This window comes from Schistocerca serialis, chromosome 7, assembly GCF_023864345.2.
Source record: "Schistocerca serialis cubense isolate TAMUIC-IGC-003099 chromosome 7, iqSchSeri2.2, whole genome shotgun sequence".
In the NCBI taxonomy this organism is placed as follows: Eukaryota; Metazoa; Arthropoda; class Insecta; order Orthoptera; family Acrididae; genus Schistocerca; species Schistocerca serialis.
Window position 1 is genome coordinate 389,938,208 of NC_064644.1, and position 23,956 is coordinate 389,962,163.

At 39.9% G+C, this 23,956-nt stretch overlaps 1 protein-coding gene across 1 annotated transcript in view; it reads right to left on the reverse strand.

Moving 5' to 3' along the window:
- The window catches only part of LOC126412041 (sodium channel protein para), a 903,820-nt gene that overhangs the window by 309,896 nt on the left and 569,968 nt on the right, over positions 1–23,956 (reverse strand). Inside the window, exon 21 of the mRNA XM_050081417.1 lies at positions 15,437–15,641. Within this exon, the coding sequence (XP_049937374.1) occupies positions 15,437–15,641 (205 nt within the window). The remainder of the gene's footprint in view (positions 1–15,436; positions 15,642–23,956) is intronic.

Here is a 23,956-nt window from a genome sequence, read left to right on the forward strand (position 1 = left end):
CCCCCCCCCACTGAAACCCAAGGAGCAGCAAGAAAAGTCCAAGAAGAATACCTCTAAGACCAAAGAACTTGCACTGGAACCCATCCCACCACTCCCTACAAGCTCTGCATCTGAGGATGAGGGCGAGATTCTGGCGTTCGCAGAGGATTTAGATCTCGCTGGACCTTCAGATACGATGGATGTCAATCACACACATCCTCAATGTGACCCAGTGGCGTAATCTGCCTCCTTGGTCCCTTCACACCTTTTTCAGCCATGGACAATGTCATTCTCCAGTGGAATTGCAGTGGTTTTTTCCACCACCTTGCTGAGCTCCGACAACTTCTCAGCCTTCATCCTTTCTTCCGCATTGCTCTCCAGGAAACCGGGTTTCTGGCGATGCAAACCCCCGCCCTCCATGGCTATCGGGGTTATTATAAGAATCGGGCAGCTTATGAGAGGGTATCTGGTGGTGTCTGCATCTACATCCTTAACTCTCTTTACAGTGAGTGTGTACCTCTTCAAACACCTTTAGAGGCTGTCGCTGTTCGGGTGTGGACGCCTCAGGCTGTTACTGTCTGCAGTATCTATCTTCCACCAGATGGTGATGTCCCACAGCATGTAATGGCTGCACTGATAGACCAACTGCCACCACCTTTTCTGTTACTGGGCGATATTAATGACCATAACCTTTGTGGGGTGGCGTGGTAGGAACAGGCCGAGGCACTGCCATTGAGTGAGTGCTGGCACAGGTGGATCTTTCCCTCTTAAATTATGGTGCCTCCACACATTTCATCGTGGCACATGGTACATATTCAGCCATTGACCTTTCGGTCTGCAGCCCTAGCCTTCTACCATCTGTCCAATGGAGTGTGCATGACGACTTGTGTGGTAGTGACCACTTTCCGATCTTTCTGTCACTGCCACAGCATCACTCTTCTGGGTGCCCCTCCAGATGGGTTATGAATAAGGCTGACTGGGACTTGTTCACCTCCATTGTCACTATTGAGCCTCTTTTTAATGAGGCCATTGATGTGATGGTTCACACAATCACCACTGGCACCATTTCTGCTGCAGAATCTCCAATTTCCTGTTCTTCTAGTTCCCCTCAGCGGAGGACTGTGCCTTGGTGGTCACTCGATATCGCTGAGGTGATTACAGATCGCAGGCGGGCCCTCCAATGTCATAAGCAGCACCCATCATTGGAACACCTCATCGCCTTTAAACGGCTCTGTGCTCAAGCCCGCTGTCTTATTCGCCGATGCAAGCAGGAGTGTTGGGCAAGGTATGTCTCTACCATTGGCCACCGTACCTCTCCATTGCACATCGCAGGTTTGGGCAAAGATTAGTTGCCTCTATGGCTATCTGACTCCCCCCCCCCACCCCCCAGAGTACCTGGGCTTTTCCTGAATGGAGCAGTCTGTACTGATTCCAACACAATTGCAAAACTCTTAGCACAGCATTATGCTCAGAGTTCCGCTTCTATGAATTACCTGCTGGCCTTCTGCTCCTTCAAAGAGTGGTTGGAATGTCGGAGCCTTTCCTTACATACGCGCCACCCAGAATAGTACAATGCTCCATTCAGTGAGTGGGAATTCCAAAGTGCCCTAGCTGCTTGTCCTCATACAGCTCTCGGGCCAGATCGCATCCACTATCACATGCTCAAACACATCTCGGTGAACTGCCAGCAATGCCTCCTAGACCTTTTCAACCATATCTGGGTTGAGGGTGAGTTCCCGTCTCAATGGTGGGAAAGCATTATCATACCAATGTTGAAGCCTGGCAAGAACCCACTGGAGGTGGACAGCTACTGCCCCCTTAGCCTCACCCTGTGCAAGTTGCTCAAACGCATGGTGAGCGGGAGGTTGAGTTGGCTACTTGAGTCTTGGGGCCTTCTGGCTCCGTCTCTGGGAGGATTTCGTAAGGGCTACTCTGCCACTGATAATCTGGTCTGCCTGTAGTCTGCCATCCATAAGGCATTTGCCCGCCATCAGCATCTGGTTGCCACCTATTTTGACATGTGAAAGCATACGATACCACATGGCCACATCACATCCTCACCACGCTTCATGGGTGGGGTCTTCAGGGCCCACTCCCGAATTTTATTCAACATTTTCTGTTGCTTCATTTCTTCTGATATACAAGTTGGTTCCTCCCATAGTTTCTCCTGCAAGGCTCTGTCTTGAGTGTCTGTCTCTTTTTAGTTGCTATCAATTGGCTAGCTGCAGCTGTGGGAATGTCCGTATCGGCTTCTTTGTATGCTGATGACTTTTGCCTGTACTATAGCTCCACTGGCATTGCGGTTGCTGAACGGCAACTACAGGGTGCAATCTTGGGCCATCATGCATGGCTTACAGTTCTCGGCCGTCAAGACCTGTGTCATTTATTTCTGCCGGCATCGCATTGTTCATCCTGAGCCACAGCTTTATCTTGATGGCAAATCTCTTGCTGTGGTGGAGATGCACCGTTTTTTAGGCTTGCTTTTTGATACCCGGTTGACTTAGCTCCCTCAGATTCTGCAACTTAAACAAACATACTAGTGCCATCTTAACGCTCTTCGCTGCTTGAGTCACACCATCTGGGGTGCCGATCAGTCTACCCTTCTACGACTATATCAGGCATTGATTCAGTCCCGTCTCGATTATGGGAGCCTGGCTTATGGTTCGACATCGCCTTCCCTGTTGTGGTTGCTTGATCCCTTACTTCACTGTGGGATCCGACTTGCAACTGGAGCTTTCCGCACAAGCCCTGTAAACAGGCTGGTGTCCCTCCATTGTGGATCTGGCACCTACGTCTACTGGCCACTTATGCTGCACACGTTTTTAGCTTGCCTGGGCATCCAAATTACCATCTCCTGTTTCCCAACTCAGCCTTCCATCTTCCAGAACGGCGGCCCAGGTCAGGGTGTACGATCGCAGTTCACGTCCAGGCTCTTCTCTCTGGGCTTGAGTTTTTCCTTCTCCCACATCTTTTCTGGGCCCATATATGTATACCCCAATGGTGTATGCCCCGCCCATGCCTTCGGCTGGATTTGGCACAGGACCTGAAGGATTTAGTCCCTCCTGAGGCCCTCCACCACCACTTTCTTTCCATCCTTGCCACACTTCACAGCTCTGATGTGGCCTAAACCGATGGTTTGATGGTTGCTGGTCGAGTTGGCTATGAGTCCTTTGCTATCTGTAGTGGCACCTTGAGTGGTTTACGGGCTATCGATCAGAGTTTCCCTCACTCTCATCTGGTAATGGCTATCCAGGAGTCCCTCCATACAAGTTCCTTTTGCGGCCGCTTCATAGTCTTTGTGTGGAGCCTGGGTCATGCCAGCATCCCGGGTAATGAACGTGTCGACACGCTGGCCAAACAGGCTGTTGTTGCAACGGCCTTGGAGATTGGCCTTTCGGAGTGTGATCTCCAATCAGTTTTGCGGCAGAAGGTCCTTCGCACCTGGGGTGATAAATGGTGCACCCTGCCTTAACCCAACAAACTTCGGGTCGCCAAGGAGACTACAGGTGTGAGGTGCTCTTCCTTGCGAGCTTCTCGCAAGGAATCACGTTGTTCTCTGCCGCCTATGCATTGGCCACACCTGGCTGACGTACAGTCATCTCTTGCGCCATGAGGACCCACCTCTCTGTCGCTGTGGATCAGTGTTGACAGTGGTCCACATCTTATTGGCCTGTCTGCTTTTAACTGTGCTCAGTCAAACGTTTGCACTGTCTGATACGCTCCCAGCACTTTTAACAGATGACGCTGCAATGGCAGACTTAGTTTTGAGTTTTATTTGTTCAGGGGGCTTTTATTGCTCGATCTAAGGGTTTGGTTTTTTTTTGTGTTGAGTCTGGCCTTTGGCCTATGGTTTTTAGATTGGTGTTTTTAGTGTGTCTCTTGGTGGTTGGCTTTTCCTTTTTTTTTTCCATGGTCGGCCTGCCACTGTCACACTCCATGTACTTTTAATTCCTCTTGTCTGTGTCTTTCTTGTTCTGTGTTGTCCCTTGTCATCTCCGTTGCCTGTTTTTTATCCCTTGTGGGTACTTCATGGTCGTGGAAAAAGGGACTGATGACCTTTGCAGTATGGTCCCTTAACCCCCCCCCCCCCCCCCAAACCGACCAACCAGCCAAAAATGTTGTACAGAAACAAATGGAGACTGTGTTCTCAGGTCAGAAAAGGATATTGCTGGTGGACTGGCTCCCTCCCAATATAACACTCAACAATAATTAGCACTGCAGTTCACTGCACCAACTCTGCCGCTGCAGTCAACAACACCATCACAGGAAATGATCTGTGGCATTTTTCTCCAACATGACAATGTATGGTCACATGCCAGTCACCACACCATTGCCACAATGTGTGGACTAGGGTTTGCTGTGCTGCCACAGCTTCCATATTTGCTCAATCTGGTGCCTATTTGAAGGAATGAAAGCGGCCATGTGGGGTAAAAAGTTTGCTACCACTTCATGCAGTTGTTCACAAGTGGTTCTGGCATGCTTCCAAAAAATTGTTTGCTAAGCAAATATGGAAGCTGTCAGAATTTGTTCAGTAAATGGTTCCTGTGAACACAAGAAATTGTAGTGCCAATCAGTTTTGAATGCTCCTTTTATAAGACTAGGAACAAAAACAGCCTTCACTATCTACAAATTAACTTTACTTTTGAGCAAAAGGAGAAAAAAGTATGCAGCCACGGAAATATCTGACTGCCTCTAATAATTTCCGGGTACGCAGCCGGATCCCGTCGACATAGTTGTGTACTCACCTGATGATGGCCAGACGTCTCTGGGCCGAAATATCGTGGCAGAATGTCGACGGGATCCGGCTGCATACCCGGAAATTATTAGAAGAAGAAATACGCTGGGAAAATTTCAGAAGTCACATCTGACTGCCTCTCTGTGAGTTAAAGGTCTTGGTGTATAATGAAAGTTTTAAAAATGATTCAAAATATTACTGCTTGACAAACCCTTCCACTCTGTAGATGAATTTCTGAACAGATAGCATATTATGTATGTGGCTGGGCTACATATCAAACTGTGTTGTGGATTAAGACTTTAAAAAGAAAGTTATGAAAATGGCCAACTTGTAGCCATGTTTTCACAGAGAAGAGGTATCTTATTTTTAAAGCTGCTGATGCATTTCACATCATAGTGAGCTGTGAAGGATATTATGCGTGGAACGTACAAAAAATTAATCATCACCCTGTCTACGAAGCTGATGAAACAGCAGGATCAACAGCATTTGGAAAAGATGGAAAACTCAACACAAATGCCAACACAGAAGATTCCCATCTCATCTACAGTCACTCAAATGGATTATAAATCAGGACTACCTTTTTTTTCAGAATTCAAGAAAGCAGCAGGAGAAATTTGGACAACACAGCCAAGAATATCAGGTAACAAGGCACAAGCTAGTGCTATCAGGAGGCCATGTGTTATGGCTGACTTCCTAACTGACCTGTTGCACAGGACATATCATATATTAAGCTGTGACCACAACGTTTGCTGCCATCATTGCCACAAGATGTCACTACAAACGCCACTTAAACATGGAACAGATAACACCTGTGCCTGCTGGGAACTTTCTTCATGTGCGCTGCTTAAATCTTTTAAGTTATATGAATGTGATGATATTCAATTCTCTGAATTTTAATCATAAGTACACAGACTGGCCTATACCAAAATTACTGCTATGTCATAGAAGTTGTACAGTTGTAGACAATTAGTGCTACACTTGCAAAGATGGGGCAGGTTGCTAGTATTTAAAAATATAAATAAGTGAGATAAACTTCTTACCCCTTGCAAACTTTTCATTACTGCACTATTATGATGAGGATAGTTGCTACTCGCCATATAAGAGAGACACTGAGTCACAGGTAAGCATCCAGTAAAAGAGCTTTCAGCCAATGAGGCCTTCGTCAAAACTAGATAACACACACACACACACACTCACGCACACACACACACACACACACACACACACACACACACGTCACCACACACACACACACACACACACACACACACACACACACACACACACACACGTCACCACAGTCTCTGGCTGCTGAAGCCAGACTGCAGTCTGCAGGTCTTGTCGGCCGAAAGATCACTTTCTGACAGACTGCAGTTTTTCTGACAGACTGTAGTCTGACTTCAGCAGCCAAAGACTGTGGTCATGTGTTGTATGAGTTGTGTTTGCTGTGTGTGTGTGTGTGTGTGTGTGTGTGTGTGTGTGTGTGTGTGTGTGTGTGTGTGTGTTTTGTCTATTTTCGATGAATGCCTTGTCAGCTGAAAGCTCACTTTCTGACAGTCCTTTTGTGGTGCCTGTCTGTGACTCAGCATCTCCGTTATATAATGAGTAGCAATTATCCTTTTGCATAAGATTGTTACATTCCATCCTGGATTTTCCATTGTTTGATTACTGCATTGTTAGAGATTAAAAACTTTCTCAGTACTTTAAGCAAACTTTCCATGTAGGAATCTTGTGTTATGTTTTTCAGAAGACTGGGAAAAGTTATCAAATGGCTCTGAGCACTATGGGACTTAACTGCTAAGGTCATCAGTCGCCTAGAAGTTAGAACTACTTAAACCTAACTAACCTAAGGACATCACACACATCCATGCCCGAGACAGGATTCGAACCTGTGACCGTAGCGGTCACGCGGTTCCAAACTGTAGCGCCTAGAACCGCTCGGCCACTCCGGCCGGCAAAGTTATCAACCTTAATGCAGTGGGTGCAAGTTACAAGGCCTCAACAAAATTGCAAATCTGTATGCAGAATACCAAGGTGTAGCAAATGATACAGACAAGATCATTCAACAGGCCATTGCCAAGGCAGTGTGAAAAGAGGCAAAGAAGCTGCCAAATCAATCACTGGATCAAGTTGTAGAACATGAAGCTGATTACACAGCAGAAATGAAACATATTTCCCATGAAAAGCCATTAAAATTCAACTTCAACAAGAGATTAAAAACTCACCAGGCCTGCCTCAGCATGTCCCATGTTTCAAATCACTTTCAAAATCATTTTAGATAAGTTTACTTTGTTACATTCGAGAGATGCAAATGACAGTATTGAAAGTAAGGCTGTCTTGAAGACGAATGCCTTACAAGCAGCTTGCATTTCTTATAAGCCAGTACCAATAGTACTAAACATATTTCAAAAATTGCACTCTACACTGAGGTGACAAAAATCATGGGGCACCTCATAATATCATGTCAGACCTCCTTTTGCCCCGTGCACTGCAGCAGCTCGACATGGTACCAACTGAACAAGTCACTGGAAATTCTCTGCAGAAATATTGAGCCCTGCTGCCTCTATAGCTGTACGCAATTGTGAAAGTGTTGCCGGTGCAGGATTTTGTGCACAAACTGACATCTCGATTGTGTCCCATTAATGTTTGATGCGATTCATGTCGGGTGATACTGGTGGCCAAATCATTCGCTTGAACTGTCCAGAATGTTCTTCAAACTAATGAGCAGAAATGTGGCCTGGTAACATGGCACAATGTCATCCATAAAAATTCCATTGTTGTTTGGAAATGTGAAGTCCATGAATGGCTACAAATGGTCTCCAAACGACCAAACATAACCATTTCCAGTCACTGATTGGTTCATTCCATGCAAACACAGCCCATGCCATTATGGAGCCACAACTAGCTTGCACAGTGTCTTGATGACAACTTGGGTCCATGGCTTCATGCAGTCTGTGATACACTTGAACCCTACCATCAGCTTTGACCAACCGAATTCATGGCTCATCTGATCAGGTCACGGTTTCCCATTCATCTAGGGTCCAATCGGTATGTCCAGGAATCCAGGAGAGGAACTGCAGGCAATGTTGTGCTGTTCGCAAAGGTACTCGCTTTAGTCATCTGCTACCATAACCTACTAACGCCAAATTTCATGTACTGTCCTAACAGAAACAGTCGTCATACATCACAATTTGATTTCTGTGGTTATTTCACACAGTGTTGCTTGCCTGTTAGCACTGATAACTATACACAAATGCTGCTGCTCTCAGTCATTAAGTGAAGGCCACTAGCCATTGCACTGTGTCTGGTCAGAGGTAATACCTGAAATTTGGTATTCTTGGCACACTCTTGACGCTGTGTATCTTGGAATACTGAATTCCCTAACAATTTCTCAAATGTAATGCCCCATGTATCTAGCTCCAAATACCATTCTACATTAATAGTCTGTTAATTCCTATCATGTGGCCATAATCACATTGGACACTTTTTCACATGAATCATGGATTACAAATGACAACGATGCCAATGCACTGCCCTTCTACACCTTGTGTATGTGATACTACTGCATCTCTATATGCGCATATTGCTATCCCATGACTTTTGTCAGCTTAGAGTCTTTTGAAACCTTAAGGTAAAGGGCTGTTCAAAGACATGGAATAAAATGTGAGGTAGATACTGAAGATACTGCAACTCTCATGAACCAAAATATATTTCATGTTGCCCACTTTCAAAGTGATGCAAAACTTCTCTGGTGTCACACAGAACACAAAAACGTCATGTGAGAGGCTTCTTCCATCCCAGTTGAAACAGAATATAGAGATGTCTGGCATACTTCGACATTAATGAAGCAGCACACATCAATGAATGTATTCAGCATATCGGCAAAAGAATAAATATGCATTTGTAAACTAATTAATACAAAAAGTTGGAGTTTCTATGATTTGTTTAGTAGATGCAGTTAAAGGAGAACTAAACCATATTGAGTTAAGTGCAGCCATGTGAAAATAATTTTGAGTTAAGTGGAGCCATGTGACTAAGCTCTTCTTGTCAGTGAAACATCATGATGGCCATAATTAACAAACAAAACAGAACCTATCACATTTATGAGGATTTTAAGATCAAAGTAAATTTACAGTCACAGGCTGACACACGTTCTGTACCTCAACCTGAAGAGTTACGGTTAAAATTGTCAGAAGGCAATTTTATTCAGAATTAGACATGTCAAGCACAACAGAACAGAGTTGGTGCTCTCTCTCTAATGACCTTGGCCTGTTAATGAGACTTTAAACTCCAATCTTCTTTTTTATTCTTCTTCTTCTTCTTTCTCAGGAGCATATTTACAGCTTCTGTTATATGACTAGTCACAGTAACTGCTGGTCATAAACACATTCTATGGTTTTTATATCAGTGACCTCCACTCTTGTTTGGGATTTCTGGTGCTTCAGCAATATTTCAACACTATCTCAAACAAACTGTAAGATAAATCCCATGAAAGCATGAACTAATTTGCTGGCATAATCATGACAAGTCCATCAGAGAAGAGCTTACCTAGCTTATTGCACCTTTCATGCAATCTGGCAAAATACTATATTTTTCAACTACAATCTGAACATGTACAGCACATCTTAGACAGAAACAGTGTATGACACATGGATGCCTACCTGCAAGTGTTGCAAAACCTTTGGATTCTATGCAACCACACAGAGCTACAGTCATTTCTGACAGAATAAATTACTAACTGAAATTTATCAACAACACAATAATGATATCCCCAAATAGATTGTGCACCAAAGGATTTCAGTTTGCAATGTCACAGTAAGTGCCAAGAAGTATGAAAAGTTAAAAAAACAATTGCTTCAAGTACCTTGTATTCCCACTTTCTACTGGGAATGGTAGTCACTACACATACATTTGAAAAGTATGCGCAAAGTCCGAGAGATGGCATCACTGGCATGTATCGAGGTGAAGTTCAGTTAGTAGCATCTTTGGAAAGAATACACACAAAGTTTCAGCCATACTGGTCTATTTCTTTGTGTTTGGCATTCATGTGAATCAAGGAAGTCGAGTGGTTATCAAAAAATGGATGAAGAAGAATTTCGTATGGTGATTAAACATTACTTTCTGAAAGGCAAAACGCCTCAGGAGACTACAGAGAAGCTTGATAAACATTACGATGACTGGACCTTCAGTTAGAACAGTTTATAAGTGGTTTCAAAATTGTCAGATTGGCCATATGGGCACAAGTGATGCTGAACACTCTGGACACCCTGTGGAGGTTACGGCTCCAGACATCATTGATAAAATCCATGATATGGTGATGGATGACAGAGGAGTTAAGGTGCATGAGATTGCTAGTGCTGTGGGCATCTCGAATGAACAGGTACATAATATTTTGCGTAAACATTTGGACATGAGAAAGCTATCTGCAAGATGGGTTCCACGATTGCTCATGCTTGACCAAAAATGGAACCATGTGAAGTGTTGCAAGGATAGTTTGCAGCTGTTCAGGAAGTATCCACAGGACTTTAAGCATTGTTTCCTCAGTGTGGATGAAACATGGATACATTACTATACTCCTGAGACCAAACATCAATCTAAACAATGGGTTACCAAGGGAGACTCTGCACCAAAAAAGGTGAAGACCAGTCCTTCGGCTGGAAAGGTTATGGCGACTGTCTTCTGAGATTCGCAAGGGATAATCCTCATTGACTATCTGGAAAAGGGTAAAACTATTACAGGTGCATATTATTCATTGTTATAGGACTGTTTGAAAACTAAGCTGCAAGAAAAATGCCAGCGATTGGACAAAAAAAAAAAATAAAATAAAATAATAAAAAAAAAAAAAAAAAAAAAAAATCCTTTTCCATCATGACAATGCAACAGCACACACCTCAACAGTTGTGGTCGCAAAATTAATGAAAATAGGATTCCAACTTGTTTCACATCCCCCCTATTTTCCATATTTGGCTCCCACAGACTACTATTTGTTCCCCAATTTGAAGAAACGGTTGGTGGAACAAAGATTTTATTCAAATGAGAAGGTGATTGCAGCAAGTAATAGCTATTTTGGAGATTTGGACAATTCCTATTATTCGGAAGGGATCAACAAATTAGAACAGCATTGGACAAAGTGTATAAGTAAGGAGACTATGTTGAAATATAAAAAAGGTTTACCCAATCACGTAAGTAGTTTTTATTTTTGCATGGACTTTTCAAACGCCCCTTGTATGATTCTGAGGTAGCACTACACAAGAAGAAATAAAACAGTTCAGAGAGCTCAATCATTCAAATCAAACATAATGAATAAAATGTAGTCTAATTATTTGCAGATAGAGTGGAAGGGATGAGTGCTATATACATTGCAAAGAAATTTCTGTAAAATCTATACAGATTGAAATTCCTGTTGATTATAGATCACATCCCCTGTTACTCATTTTAGTACAGTCACAGATATAATAGAACAAGCAGCACAGCAGTTTCTGAGATGACATTACTATTTAGCACTCACTACTACCAATTACATCATCAAACAATACTGCTGCATCTGAATGGTCTCACACTATCCAGATTACCAGTGTGTTTCAACATGGCCTTCAATAGCCATGAAGATGCAATACTTCATGTAGATACAAATATCAAGGTAATATTACAACAGTTCCCAGAGGCTGCATCCAGAATTGCTCATGAAATGGATTGGTCCTGAAGCAGATTGCTGAACACATGAATATCAGCACACATTCCGCTGCAGAGAGAAAATCTCATTCTGAGAACATCCCCCAGGCTGTGGCTAAGCCATGTCTCCACAATATCCTTTCTTTTAGGAGTGCTAGTTCTGCAAGGTTCACAGGAGAGCTTCTGCAAAGTTTGGAAGGTAGGAGGTGAGGTAATGGTGGAAGTAAAGCTGTGAGGACGGGGCGTGAGTCGTGCTTGGGTAGCTCAGTTGGTAGAGCACTTTCCCGTGAAAGGCAAAGGTCCCGAGTTAGAGTCTCGGTCCGGCACACAGTTTTAATCTGCCAGGAAGTTTCATATCAGTGCACACTCCGCTGCAGAGTGAAAATCTCATTCTGGAAACATGAAACTAGGTTGGAAGAAACAAAGACAGATCATAACCTCCTCACCAGTTTTTATCTTTTTAACATGAATCACTAATTAATGGTAAAAGAGGTATTACTCATCAGAAATCAAATGCTGGGTGGTCATCCCTGTACCATCCTAGATACTGGTTTCCAGAAGTATTCATGTGAAGTGCAGAAAACAGGAGTGAGATGCTGGCAGAAGAGAAGCTGTGAGGGAAGAGCGCGAGTTGTGCCTCAATAATTCCATCAATTTGAGCACTGTCCACAAAAGACAAAGTTCCAGGTTTGAGTCCCAGTCCAGCACACAGTTTTAATTTGCCATAAAGTTTCAAAACAATTCATACTCTGTGGCAAAGTTAAAGATTCATACTGGGAACAATCATCTAGGCTGTCGCTTACACTACTGGAAGAACGTATACTTTGCATATAGTCATTAGACAACTTCCCCTCTTGTGGTTTAAGGTAATCCTCAGTATGGTGGGTCTGTGGCTTAGTGGGTAATTGCCAAACATCAAATCTAGTAGTCAAGGATTCAGTCTTTTGTAGATGTAGATTCTTTTTAGCACCTTCAGCTTCTTTGACCTCTGGCAATGGATTGCATGTATGAAAAATACCAAGATGCACCAGGTTTGGAGTCAATGTCAAACTGTATAATCCCTATACATGGCTAGGCAAGAACTTCAAAGACCAGAGGATGGAAAGGATCTACAACCTCTAGTAGAATTTTCCACAGTAAAATACTGTGGTATTGAACTCAGAATCTGGGTCGAGGACAGCTTTATCTCTAAGTCTAAGGTCCAAGAATGGTAGCAGAGGAAGGTTCAACAGATTAAAAATATTAAATTTTTGGCAGAGGAATTTGTCACAGAAAGGAGTGAAGGGGGATGTGCAGTGAAGTGTGCAGAAGACATCAAAGGAGAAGGGGAAGATCTGATACTGTATAACAGTAACAATTAACATAATGTGCATTATCTCATTTGATGATACTTAATCTATAAGAAATGTTGGTCACTGACTCCCACATCTCTCTTTTGTAAAATAAAGGAATCTCTTTTTCTAAATGTATTTTTCTATCAACTTCTAGACAACTGTAAGTTTGTTTTCAACTGATTAGTATACATTTTCCTGTAGCTATTTCATTATAGTTTTAATATAATGGAGGGAAACATTCCATGTGGGAAAAATTTATCAAAAAACAAAGATGATGTGACTTACCTAACAAAAGCGCTGGCAGGTCGAAAGACACACAAACAAACACAAACATACACACAAAATTCAAGCTTTCGCAACAAACTGTTGCCTCATCAGGAAAGAGGGAAGGAGAGGGAAAGACGAAAGGATGTGGGTTTTAAGGGAGAGGGTAAGGAGTCATTCCAATCCCGGGAGCGGAAAGACTTACCTTAGGGGGAAAAAAGGACGGGTATACACTTGCACACACTCACATATCCATCCACACATATACAGACACAAGCAGACATATTTAAAGACAAAGCTTTTGTCTTTAAATATGTCTGCTTGTGTCTGTATATGTGTGGATCGATATGTGTGTGTGTGCGAGTGTATACCCGTCCTTTTTTCCCCCTAAAGTAAGTCTTTCCGCTCCCGGGATTGGAATGACACCTTACCCTCTCCCTTAAAACCCACATCCTTTCGTCTTTCCCTCTCCTTCCCTCTTTCCTGATGAGGCAACAGTTTGTTGCGAAAGCTTGAATTTTGTGTGTATGTTTGTGTTTGTTTGTGTGTCTTTCGACCTGCCAGTGCTTTCGTTTGGTAAGTCACATCATCTTTGTTTTTTTCATTATAGTTTCATTTTGAAGATTCTTTAATACCTAGTTGCACCACATGGAGCAAACACAATTCTCAGTGGTGGCATATACATGTTAAGAAACCAGTAGTATTGCAACATATTTGTAAAACATAGTAACTGCAAGCTGCAAGAGAGTTCTTTAAACAAAGGTTACTCTAATATTGTCATAATGCTTCTTCATTCCAATGTTTAATTTATATAATTAACATTTTTATTACTTGAACTAGATGTTGTGCAAGAAACAGATATTATATTCTGGACTAATTATTTCATTATTTTGTTTTGAGGTCTCACGAGGGGAAGGTCATGAGGTCTACATTTATCATGATCCAGATCTTCATGTGTAGCTATATATTATGCTTGCAAAATAAGCTAAGTTACACACTCTAATACAGTTAACACATTCATGCCAGCATGTACCACTGGAGGCTCATGCTAGAGCCATCCATCAGGTGGTATGTACCACTGGTGGCTCATGCTCAACACTTTCAAATACGCTACCAGCAACGCAATAATGTATGATGTATTACCTCTCAGTCAGGTGCAATGAACAGTTGTGAATTCTATTTTTTGTGACCCTTCAAGGAGAGAGCCTTTTGAATAAAAGAGATATCTCATACTTTGTGATTAATTTTGTGCAAAAATATTTTATGTGATCTCTTGTTATTTTAAAAGAATCGATTTATGCCACTTCCAAAATAAAAGGTCAATGGATTGAAATAGCAGTCTAGGGCACTTGGATATGACTGCTGCCCCATGGCAAGGATACAGAAATCTCATATTGCAATTTTTTAATTTACAGTGTGTGTGTGTGTGTGTGTGTGTGTGTGTGTGTGTGTGTGTGTGTGTGTGTGTGTGTATGTAAAAAAGAACTGACATGAATAAAGTGTTCTAATTAATTACACTTTAGCTAACATTTAGAAAATTTTTAAACAGTTTTTACAAAATTACTGACCTCAGTTTCATATTTCTAATTCAAAGTAACCCATAATAATGTGGTGTCTACATAGATATTTATATGATCAATTGCTTTACTTTTTAATATCAATATTACAGTTTAAAACAACAAGTGCTGCCACAAATGACACAGTTACTTCACAAATTTTCCCTATGCAAATTGCAGCTTCTGCATTTTTCATGTCATTAATACAAAAGCCATGAAGCTAAACATTAAGCAAGAACAGAAAGATTATTAACTCCTCTGCTTCAAAAATACTTTAAGAACTCAACAACTGGGTTCTTTGCTAAACGTAAGCCATTCTATGTGTAACAGTTCACATGGAGTAAGCAAGGGCTACTGTGATAAGTTCGTTAATAATGCAGGAAAAAAAAGGAAAGTACAGTTTCAATGCAATGACATATCTGCTGCAAGCAAAACCCTCAGAAAAATAGTTATTCCAGTCTGATTATGTTACTTATGTTTATTTTGTCACATTACAACATTCTAGTAAAAGCAGGCTGTGAACACATTCGTTGTAACTAATAAAACAAATATTTGCAGCAACTGTATATATTAAAGATGTATTATTTCAAAACTATTTGAAGTCCCTTGTTCAAATCATTGGAAGCTAAAAACAGAAAATCGTTACAGCAACTATGTATCCGAAAAATACATTTAACTAGTTACAGCCCTTTGTTTAACACTTCTTGTTAGCAACAGGCAACAGTAACTACTGACAATGGCAATTAAATGCATTTTTCAACAGTGACTTAAGTAAAGCAAAAATGAAAAATGTCTACTCAAACATAAAATGAACAAATTGCACATACACGCACGCACAAGGACAAGCGATCTGATTGGATATAAACCTTCTTTCCAACTGGAGGAGGGTCCCTCACCTGGCGTCTGATCGGAAATCTGGTTAGTTAATTTGGCCCTCATCAATTTTGCCAAATTTAGCATACTACGTTTCATCCAGTTGATAAACCTTGAAATGCGATCAAATGCCTCTGCAATCTTGTTGGTGTCATTGTCAGCTGTTGGAGCTGACAAGTTTGATGAACCAAAGTTACTGAGTAGCAGCGCCAAGAAAAGATTAAGGACCTGTAACATGAATATCCAAATGCTGCTGTAGTATTTAAGCTAAAATATTGAATATATAGTCCAATTATATAGAAAGCTGATTCATAAATTATCAACTTTTCATTATGCTATAAAAGTTAGTCAGGAATAGAACACAAATGATTAAGATATTATGTCTCTGACTAAGCACAGTTTCTTTCTTTGAGACATTTTGGTACTATTCTTTTCATACAAATGCTATCACTACAAACTATGTCTTTTCAGTTCAGCAACAGAATGCTAAACTCACAAAGTAAGTATCCATTTACAATTCAGCTTTTTTACTTCAGGATGAAAAATTGCTACTGATTACTTTTTTTGTAATAAATACCTCAAAATCTTAATAAAATTATATTGCATTGCATGCCTACATAGCTGTATAAATGAGAATAAAATGGCTTAAAGAGATAAAATGCTATGAATTGCAAGATCAGCAATGTGCACTTGGTAATTTCAAGAACATCCTATTATGTGAAACACTTACGCATAAAGCTCAACAGTTTAATTGAGATTTAATCAACAGGCCTTTAATAGTAGAGACTCTTGTCTTGGACTGATGTCATCTGCACTGTACGAATAATGTATATGAAAAAGTCATGTGATTTCACTATTTTCCAATGAGTATTAGTATTGAACCACAACAGTACAACACTTAGTCCTGAACAGTTTAACTATTATAACAAAATTTACATATAAATTAACCTGTGATCTCCTTTGTCATGTGCAATGTAAAGAATTTAAAATATTTAAACAATAAATTTAAGTAAAAGTGAAAAATCATTTAATTTTTTATTCCTTTACTCATGTAATGCAGCTAAAATACAGTGTATCCTGTAACTTAGGACCAAAATCATACAAATTCTAGAGGATCCTAAATTGAGTAGTTTAAGAAATCAGTGGCCAGAAATGAATATCTTTAAACAGTAAGATATCTTGAATGAACAAAGTGTGTGAGTATGGTGTTTTTACTCAGTGTTTGCCGCCACTGAAGACAGCCACTGCTGAGCACCATTCTTTACACTGTTATCACTGTCAGAGTGCCTTCCTCCAAAGCCAAACATCAAGTTCAAGAACAATTGGTAGACAGAAGATATGAGATCAGGGCTGTATGGTGAGTGACTGAACTGTTCCCAACAGAATTGCTAAATAAAGTTTCGGATGACACATGCCTTGACTGAGCATTCCATTTCTTTTGTTTTGAATTGTGCACTGACACTTCCTCAGTGTTTCACTGTATTGTGCTACACTGACAGTTTCACATATGGGAAGGAACTCAACACGCAGAATGCCCTGCCTCTCCCACAAGAAACTGCATGATTTTTTTGTGCTGACAATGTTGTTTCCAATTTTTGTTTCTTGGGTATCACAAGTGCCTCCACTCCATTGCTTGCTATTTTGATTCTGGAGTGACATTACAAACACTTGTTTCATCACTGGTCACAATTCTTTTTAAAATTTATCTCCCTCATCACTGGGGCAGGTAAGAAATGTCAAAGCACTGCTAAGTTGCTCCATTTTGCGGACATCTATAAGCATTTTGGAACTAAACGGGAGCACAATTTGAAAAAACTTAAGCAATTTGTGATGATCTCACATCTTCTGACTACATCTTGTTCTTGAAGCATGATTTTGGAGGAAGACACTTTGATAGTGGTGAAGACACAAAAAACGATGTTCAGCAGTGGTTGTCTTCGAAAACACAAAAAACGATGTTCAGCAGTGGCTGTCTTCAATGGTGGCATCTTTTTATGAAGAATGCATTTAAAAGTTGGTTTCCCAATGCGACAAATATCTAAGCAATGGTGAAAACTGGGTAGAAAATAGTTTAAGAAATGCTCTTTCTTGTAAAAATAAATTTTTGTTTGAAAAAAATGTTTTATGAGCTTTTTCTTTTTCAAAAAGCATACTTACTTTTCAGACATGCACATACAAAATCTACATGGAGTAAGAATACTTTTATCCAAGTTTTTGCAGTCTATTGTGCAACCAATATTGAGTAACTCCAGCTTAATTCTCACACACCTACCACGATGAGTGATGTAGATATTAGTATCAATGGCTTTGAGAAACAGCTGGAACCAGTAAAATTAAATAATGCTATGGAATCACAGTCATATTCCATACACAATTTTCTGCTGAGTTAGCTCCAAAAATATAGTTCACTGGTTGGAAGAGAGCACAGGCTACAAGAAGAGTAGCATAAAGGATTCGCAAAACCACCATTTAATATCATTGACATGAATCTGTTGTAAAACTTCACAACATATTCTGTGCTCAAACAGAATGAGGAATCGTAACATAATGACCCTCTCCACTTCCACCAGCATGGATTACAAAAACAGTGATCATGTGAACCCAAACTTCCATCTTTCACATAGCATACTGATAACCACAGAACAAGGCAATCATGTGGAAGCAGCATATATTGACTTCTGAAAAGCATTGGACTCACTACCATACCAATATGTGATAATATAATATCACACCAACATTTATTAATAAAAGTGGAATAACATGGTGTATCAAACAAATTTCGTGACTGCATTGAGGATTTTTTGGTAGGAGGATGCATAACATTCTCTTTGACAGACAGTTGTTGGCAGAAGTAGAAGTAATATCAAACATGTCGCTTAAAAATTGTAATGTGATCCTTACTGTTCATGTTGTAAATTAATGATTTGTCAAACAATAATAATAATAACCTCCAACTTTTTACAGACAGTGCATTTATTTTTAATGAAAAATAGTTCAAATATCCAATCAGATCATGATAAGATTTCAATTTGGTGCAAGGATCAGGAACCTGTTTTAATTGTACAGAACTGTAAAACTGTGCATTTCACACAATACAGAAGAGAAGTATCTATGAATACAATATCAATGAAACAATGGGAATCAGTCAACTCAGATACCTGGACGTAATAATTTGTAAGGATGTGAAATGGAATGATCAAACAGTCTCAGTCTTGGGTAAAGCTAGTGGCAACCTGTGGTTTGTTAGCTGGATACTAGGAAATCAGACTGCTTACAAAACATATTTAATTAGTTAGTTAGTTTCAAGTTCTATGGATCATTTGCAGAATACGGTAAAGGGTCATTTTTACATTCATATAGCAAATTAATTTGTAAATATGGCCACATGCTGAACATTTATAATTTTTTAAAATTATTACTTTTAAGTATACATATGCGAGTTAGTAATTCCTACCCACACCTTTTACACATTACAATAACAGGAATTCTTCTGTGGAATAAAAGGAGTTGTCACAGATAAACTGTTTTAGTTGTTTTCAAATTTTACTTTTGCTGTTTGTCAGACTTTTATATCATTGTGTAAATGATCAAAAATTTTAGTTGTGGCATTGTACACCCCTTTTTCTGCTACAGACAATTTTAATGTGGAGTAATGAATGTCATTTTCCCTTCTGGTACGATAATTTTAAATTATTGTTCCTGTTGAACTGCAGTGGATTATTTACGACAAACCTCATGACAGAATAAATATACAGTGAAGCAGTAATCAGAACACCCAACTCTTTTTCGAGCAATGATGACTTCCTTTCTTAAACATGGTCCCCAAGATTTGCAACGATTCTAAGTACAAATGTCACTGAACTATGTTCTTTTAGGAGTTCTAAAATGTGCTTTTTCCAGTTTAAATTCTCATCAATATGGATACCTAAGAATTTTGAAGTGTCCACCCTATTCATTATTTGCTCGCCATGTGTTACACTTATCACTGCTTTAGAACCCCTAGATGCACAGATCTGAATATGTTGTCTTGTTTTAAATTGGAGGGTGAGACCATTCACAGAAAACCAGTGAATGACACTTTTAAGTACACTGTTTACAATTTCTTCTGTTTCCATATGTATGTTTGGGTTTATTACAATACTAGTGTCATCTGCTTATTGTATATTAGATGGAGGATTGTTTACATATATTAGGCACAATAGTGGATTTGAGATTGAGCCAGAATCCCATACTTTATTTCTCCCTAGTCAGAATTACGTCCCCAGACTATATCGGCTGATTTACTAAGTACAACTTTCTACATTCTTCTTGTTAGACATGGCATTACCAACTGGTTGGCTATACCATCATTCCCATAAAACTCCAATTTATCTAAGAAAATTTTGTTATTCACACTGTTGCCTTAGATAGATCACAGGAAATATCAACTTTCACTATTTTATTTTTTAATGCTTTTAAAATATGGTGGGTGAACCTGTTTTAAATAGCATTCTCAGTAGAGCAACTCTCCCAAAATCCAAACTGTGATTTGCTGGGGATATTATTGTTGCTCAGGTGAGATGCTATTCCAGAATACATCATCTTCTCAAAAATTTTGGAAAATTATGTCGTAGTGAAACAGGTTTGTAGTTACTGACATCTGTCTTAACTGTCTTCCTTAAAGAGGAGTTTAACAACAGCATATTTGAGTCTATCTGTAAACATGCCTTCAACTGAGAATATATAGTTTTCTTCATTTCAGAAGGATAAGTTAATGATACAATCACATGACAGAATTTTATGAGAGTTGTTCTTCTGACATACTGCTGCAATTTTTTTCTTGCACAGTTCGTTTCAATACATCCTTCTTCATTTAAGAGATAATTACTTGTTTTGATGTTTTTAAACTCATGTTCTGTCTAAATACATGTATCAACTCTTTCTTTTTCTGTATAACAACTCCTTCTTTTTCTGTATTAGTTCTGCAAAAGTAAGATCTTTTATACATAACTTATCTAATTGTATGGTTATGTGGTGCTCAGACAGGCACATGATGTTATCTTCTCAGTGCTCCAAGTTTTCCAAACGGACAAAAAGTTCTTGTACCTCATTACCCAATCCTCTAATATTTTGATGAAATAAGCTAAACTTACTTTTTTGTACCTTCTTAAGCATTATTGGGGGCTCTTCTGTTAATCTGACTTCTTTCAAAACAGGGTGTCTGAATCCTGATTCCAACCTAAAAAAGGTATTTTTCTGACACATGTAACCACAGAGATCTTGCTTTGTCTGATGGTGGCCCCTTATATATTTTCTGCAAGAAGCACAGTGAACTTTTCATTCCCTCTCCTATTCAAGTGTAGTCCATGTCTAGTACATGCTCGTCTCCCAATTGTACAACAGGCACTGCACTCATATGAGATTTCATTTCTGTCAGCAGCAACCTGCTCATCTCAGTTATTATGTGTCTCACAGGAGTGTTCTACATCTATACCTTGCAAACCACCATGGAGTGCGTGGTAGAGAGTACGTTCCGCTGTACTAGTTATGGGTTTATTCCTGTACCATTCAAATGTGGATTACAGGAAGAATTACTGCCTAAAAGCCTCTATGCATGCTGTAATTACACTAATCTTCTCCACATGATCCCTATGTGAGTGATATATAGGAGGTTGTAGTGTATTCCAAGAGTTATCAATTACAACTAGTTCTTGAAACTTTGAAAGTAGGCTTTCTTGGCATAACTTGTGTCTATCTTCAAGAGTCTGCCAGTTCAGTTTCTTCAGCATCTCTATCTCACTTTCCAACAAGTTAACACTTTGGCAACCAAGCCCAAGTGTAGCTTGGGCCATGGCACTGAGCTCAATGGGCCAGGCTCGAGTGTAGCTCGGGCCGCAATGTTTCATGTCATGCAAGCCTCCTGTCACTTGAAAATGACTTGTTTTGTGTGAGAACATTGTATAGATGTCTGGCTGGGTGGCCCTTGACAAGTGCTGCCCTCTATTGTCAGGTTCTAGAATTACTTGGAAAGAAGCAGTAATGAATTTTAGCATTGCCGTCATGCCTGACTGAGCCTTTGAGGGCTCGCATTGTCGTCGTATTCACGCGCAGTTTCATTCAGTTTTATCACTGTCTGTGATCCAATTACAAATACGTCATGTTTATTGAGTGATCACGAAATTTTAGAGGCACTGGAAGAAGAATTGATTGATTCTGGATCAAAGGGAGAAATATCTGAGAGGGAACAGTCTGAAGAAGATTCAAATTCAGGTAAGCTACAGACTAATATAACTTGTCATCTCTAGTACTGTTGCTTCAGTTACTGGCATTGCAATTGCGAATAAGTTTCATCTCATCTTTCTTTTACAGATGAATCTGATGATGAATATGCTGCTGTTCAAACAACTTCCAAGTGACAATGTTCTTCTCCTGTAACACAGTCTTATACACCACCACGGAAGAGGCAGCGGTATTCACTAATGAAATCAACAGATACTGATTTAGGTTGGAGATTCGAGGACCTACAGCCTCCTTTGCCACAGTTCTCAGACATAACTGGAATAAGAGCTGCAGTTGATGAAAGATCCACTCTACTCGACATGTTTTCTATTTTCTTTCCACATTCTATGATGAAACACATAAAATCAGAAATGAACAAGTATGCAAAGTGTGTTTATGATAAACTGAAGGCAGGCTCCAAACTATAGCCACACAGTGTTTGGCATTCATGGGTTGGAGTGAAGCTTCATGAAACGTATTTGTTTTTCGCCGTAATTATTCATATGTGCCTCGTGAAGAAACCAAAATTGGCAGACCACTGGTCTGTCAATAGTTTTATTTTAACCCATTTCCCAGGATATTTTATGAGCAGAAATAGGTTCAAGGTCATACCTTCAAATTTAAATTTGAATGACAATTCTACCTACATTCCCAGAGGTCCACAACAGCATGATGCCATACATAAAATCAGGCCTTTTCTCAATCATCTATTACAAGAATTTAAGAAATAATTTTATCCCTACGAAAACCTCACCACTGATGAGGGTATGTGTGGACTATGTGGCGAGTGTCTTTCATCTCTATATAAAAAATAAACCAGACAAGTATGGAATGAAAATGTTTATTGCCTTTGTGTGATTCAAAGACTGGTTACAATCTGGGACTCAAAGTATACTCTGGAAAAGGATGAAAAGACAATTCCATAATACCACTGTTTCAGAGGTTGCTCGCTAATTATTTGGGTAAAGATCACATTGTTTATATGGACAGAGTTTACAGTTTGCCAGCAGTTTTTGATATTTTATGGCAAAATAAAATGAAAGCTGTAGGCACATGTATGGCTAATTGAAAGGAACTGCCAAAAGAAAATGTTGTTTTGAAGAAACTCAGAAGGAATCAGTCGGTGTCAAAGAAGAGAAACCACCTGCTTTGTTTGAACTCGAAGGACATGAGGGATGTCTTATGCCTTTCGTCTATACACAAAATGACAATCTCTAACATTTCTGTTCATATGAAGGATGGTGTCAAGACGAAGTCAAAACCAGATGCTATTCTCGATTATAATATGAACAAAACAGGGTTTGATAGAAGTGATCAGATGATCTCCTATTATCCTTTCAAGAGGAAATAAATGAAGTGGTGGAAAAATCTGTTTTTTCACTTTTTCATAATGGCTGCAACAAATGCTTTTGTTCTGTATCGTGAGACCACAAACCCCAATGAGAAGAAAAACTGTCATTCTCCATCTTTTTGTGCCACATTGGTGAAGGACTCTTCCAGAAATGCTCAACTGTGGCTCAAGGAACTATACCTAGTGCAACCATCGGCAATAGGCTTGTAGGACGACACTTCCCTGAGAAAATTACTGCAACTGAGAAGAAGCAACAACCAACAAGGGTGTACAAGGTTTGTTCGGTGCAGACAAAACAATCAACTGGTAAAGTAAGCAGGAAGGAAACAAGATGGTATTGCCCTGACTGTAACACACCTCTCTGCATGCCAGAATGCAAGTCACACAAATTCCAGTTATGTGTGAATGTGCTGAAATCCACACCTCGCACTTTTCTTTTTTGAGTGAAAATTATACTTCCTGTAACCATCATTGCATAGCTTTTATTGTGTCAGAGAACTGCAATAAACGTCTAAAGTAAACCTTGAAGCTTGGTCTTTATTATTATGTATGTCCTTTAACATACATCAAGCACAGATGTGCCAGTAATAATTTAAAGAATGGCATAAATAGCTGGTTTTCTGGGCCTGAAATTTTCCTAAGTGGCTGGACCTTAAGGTGTTAAACGAACTGTGACCATTAATGCTGCCATACTCTGTGTATGTTCAACATTCCCTGTTAGTCCTATTTGGAGTGGGTCCCACGCGCTTGAGCAACATTTTAGAACCGGCACATGAGAGATTCGCAAGTAATCTCCTCCATAGACTGACTGCATTTCCCTAGTATGCTACCGATAAACTGAAGTCTACTACCTGCTTTACTCACAACTGAACCTATGTGATAATTCCATTTCATGTCCCTACAATATGTTACACCAGGTAGCTGTACGAGTTGG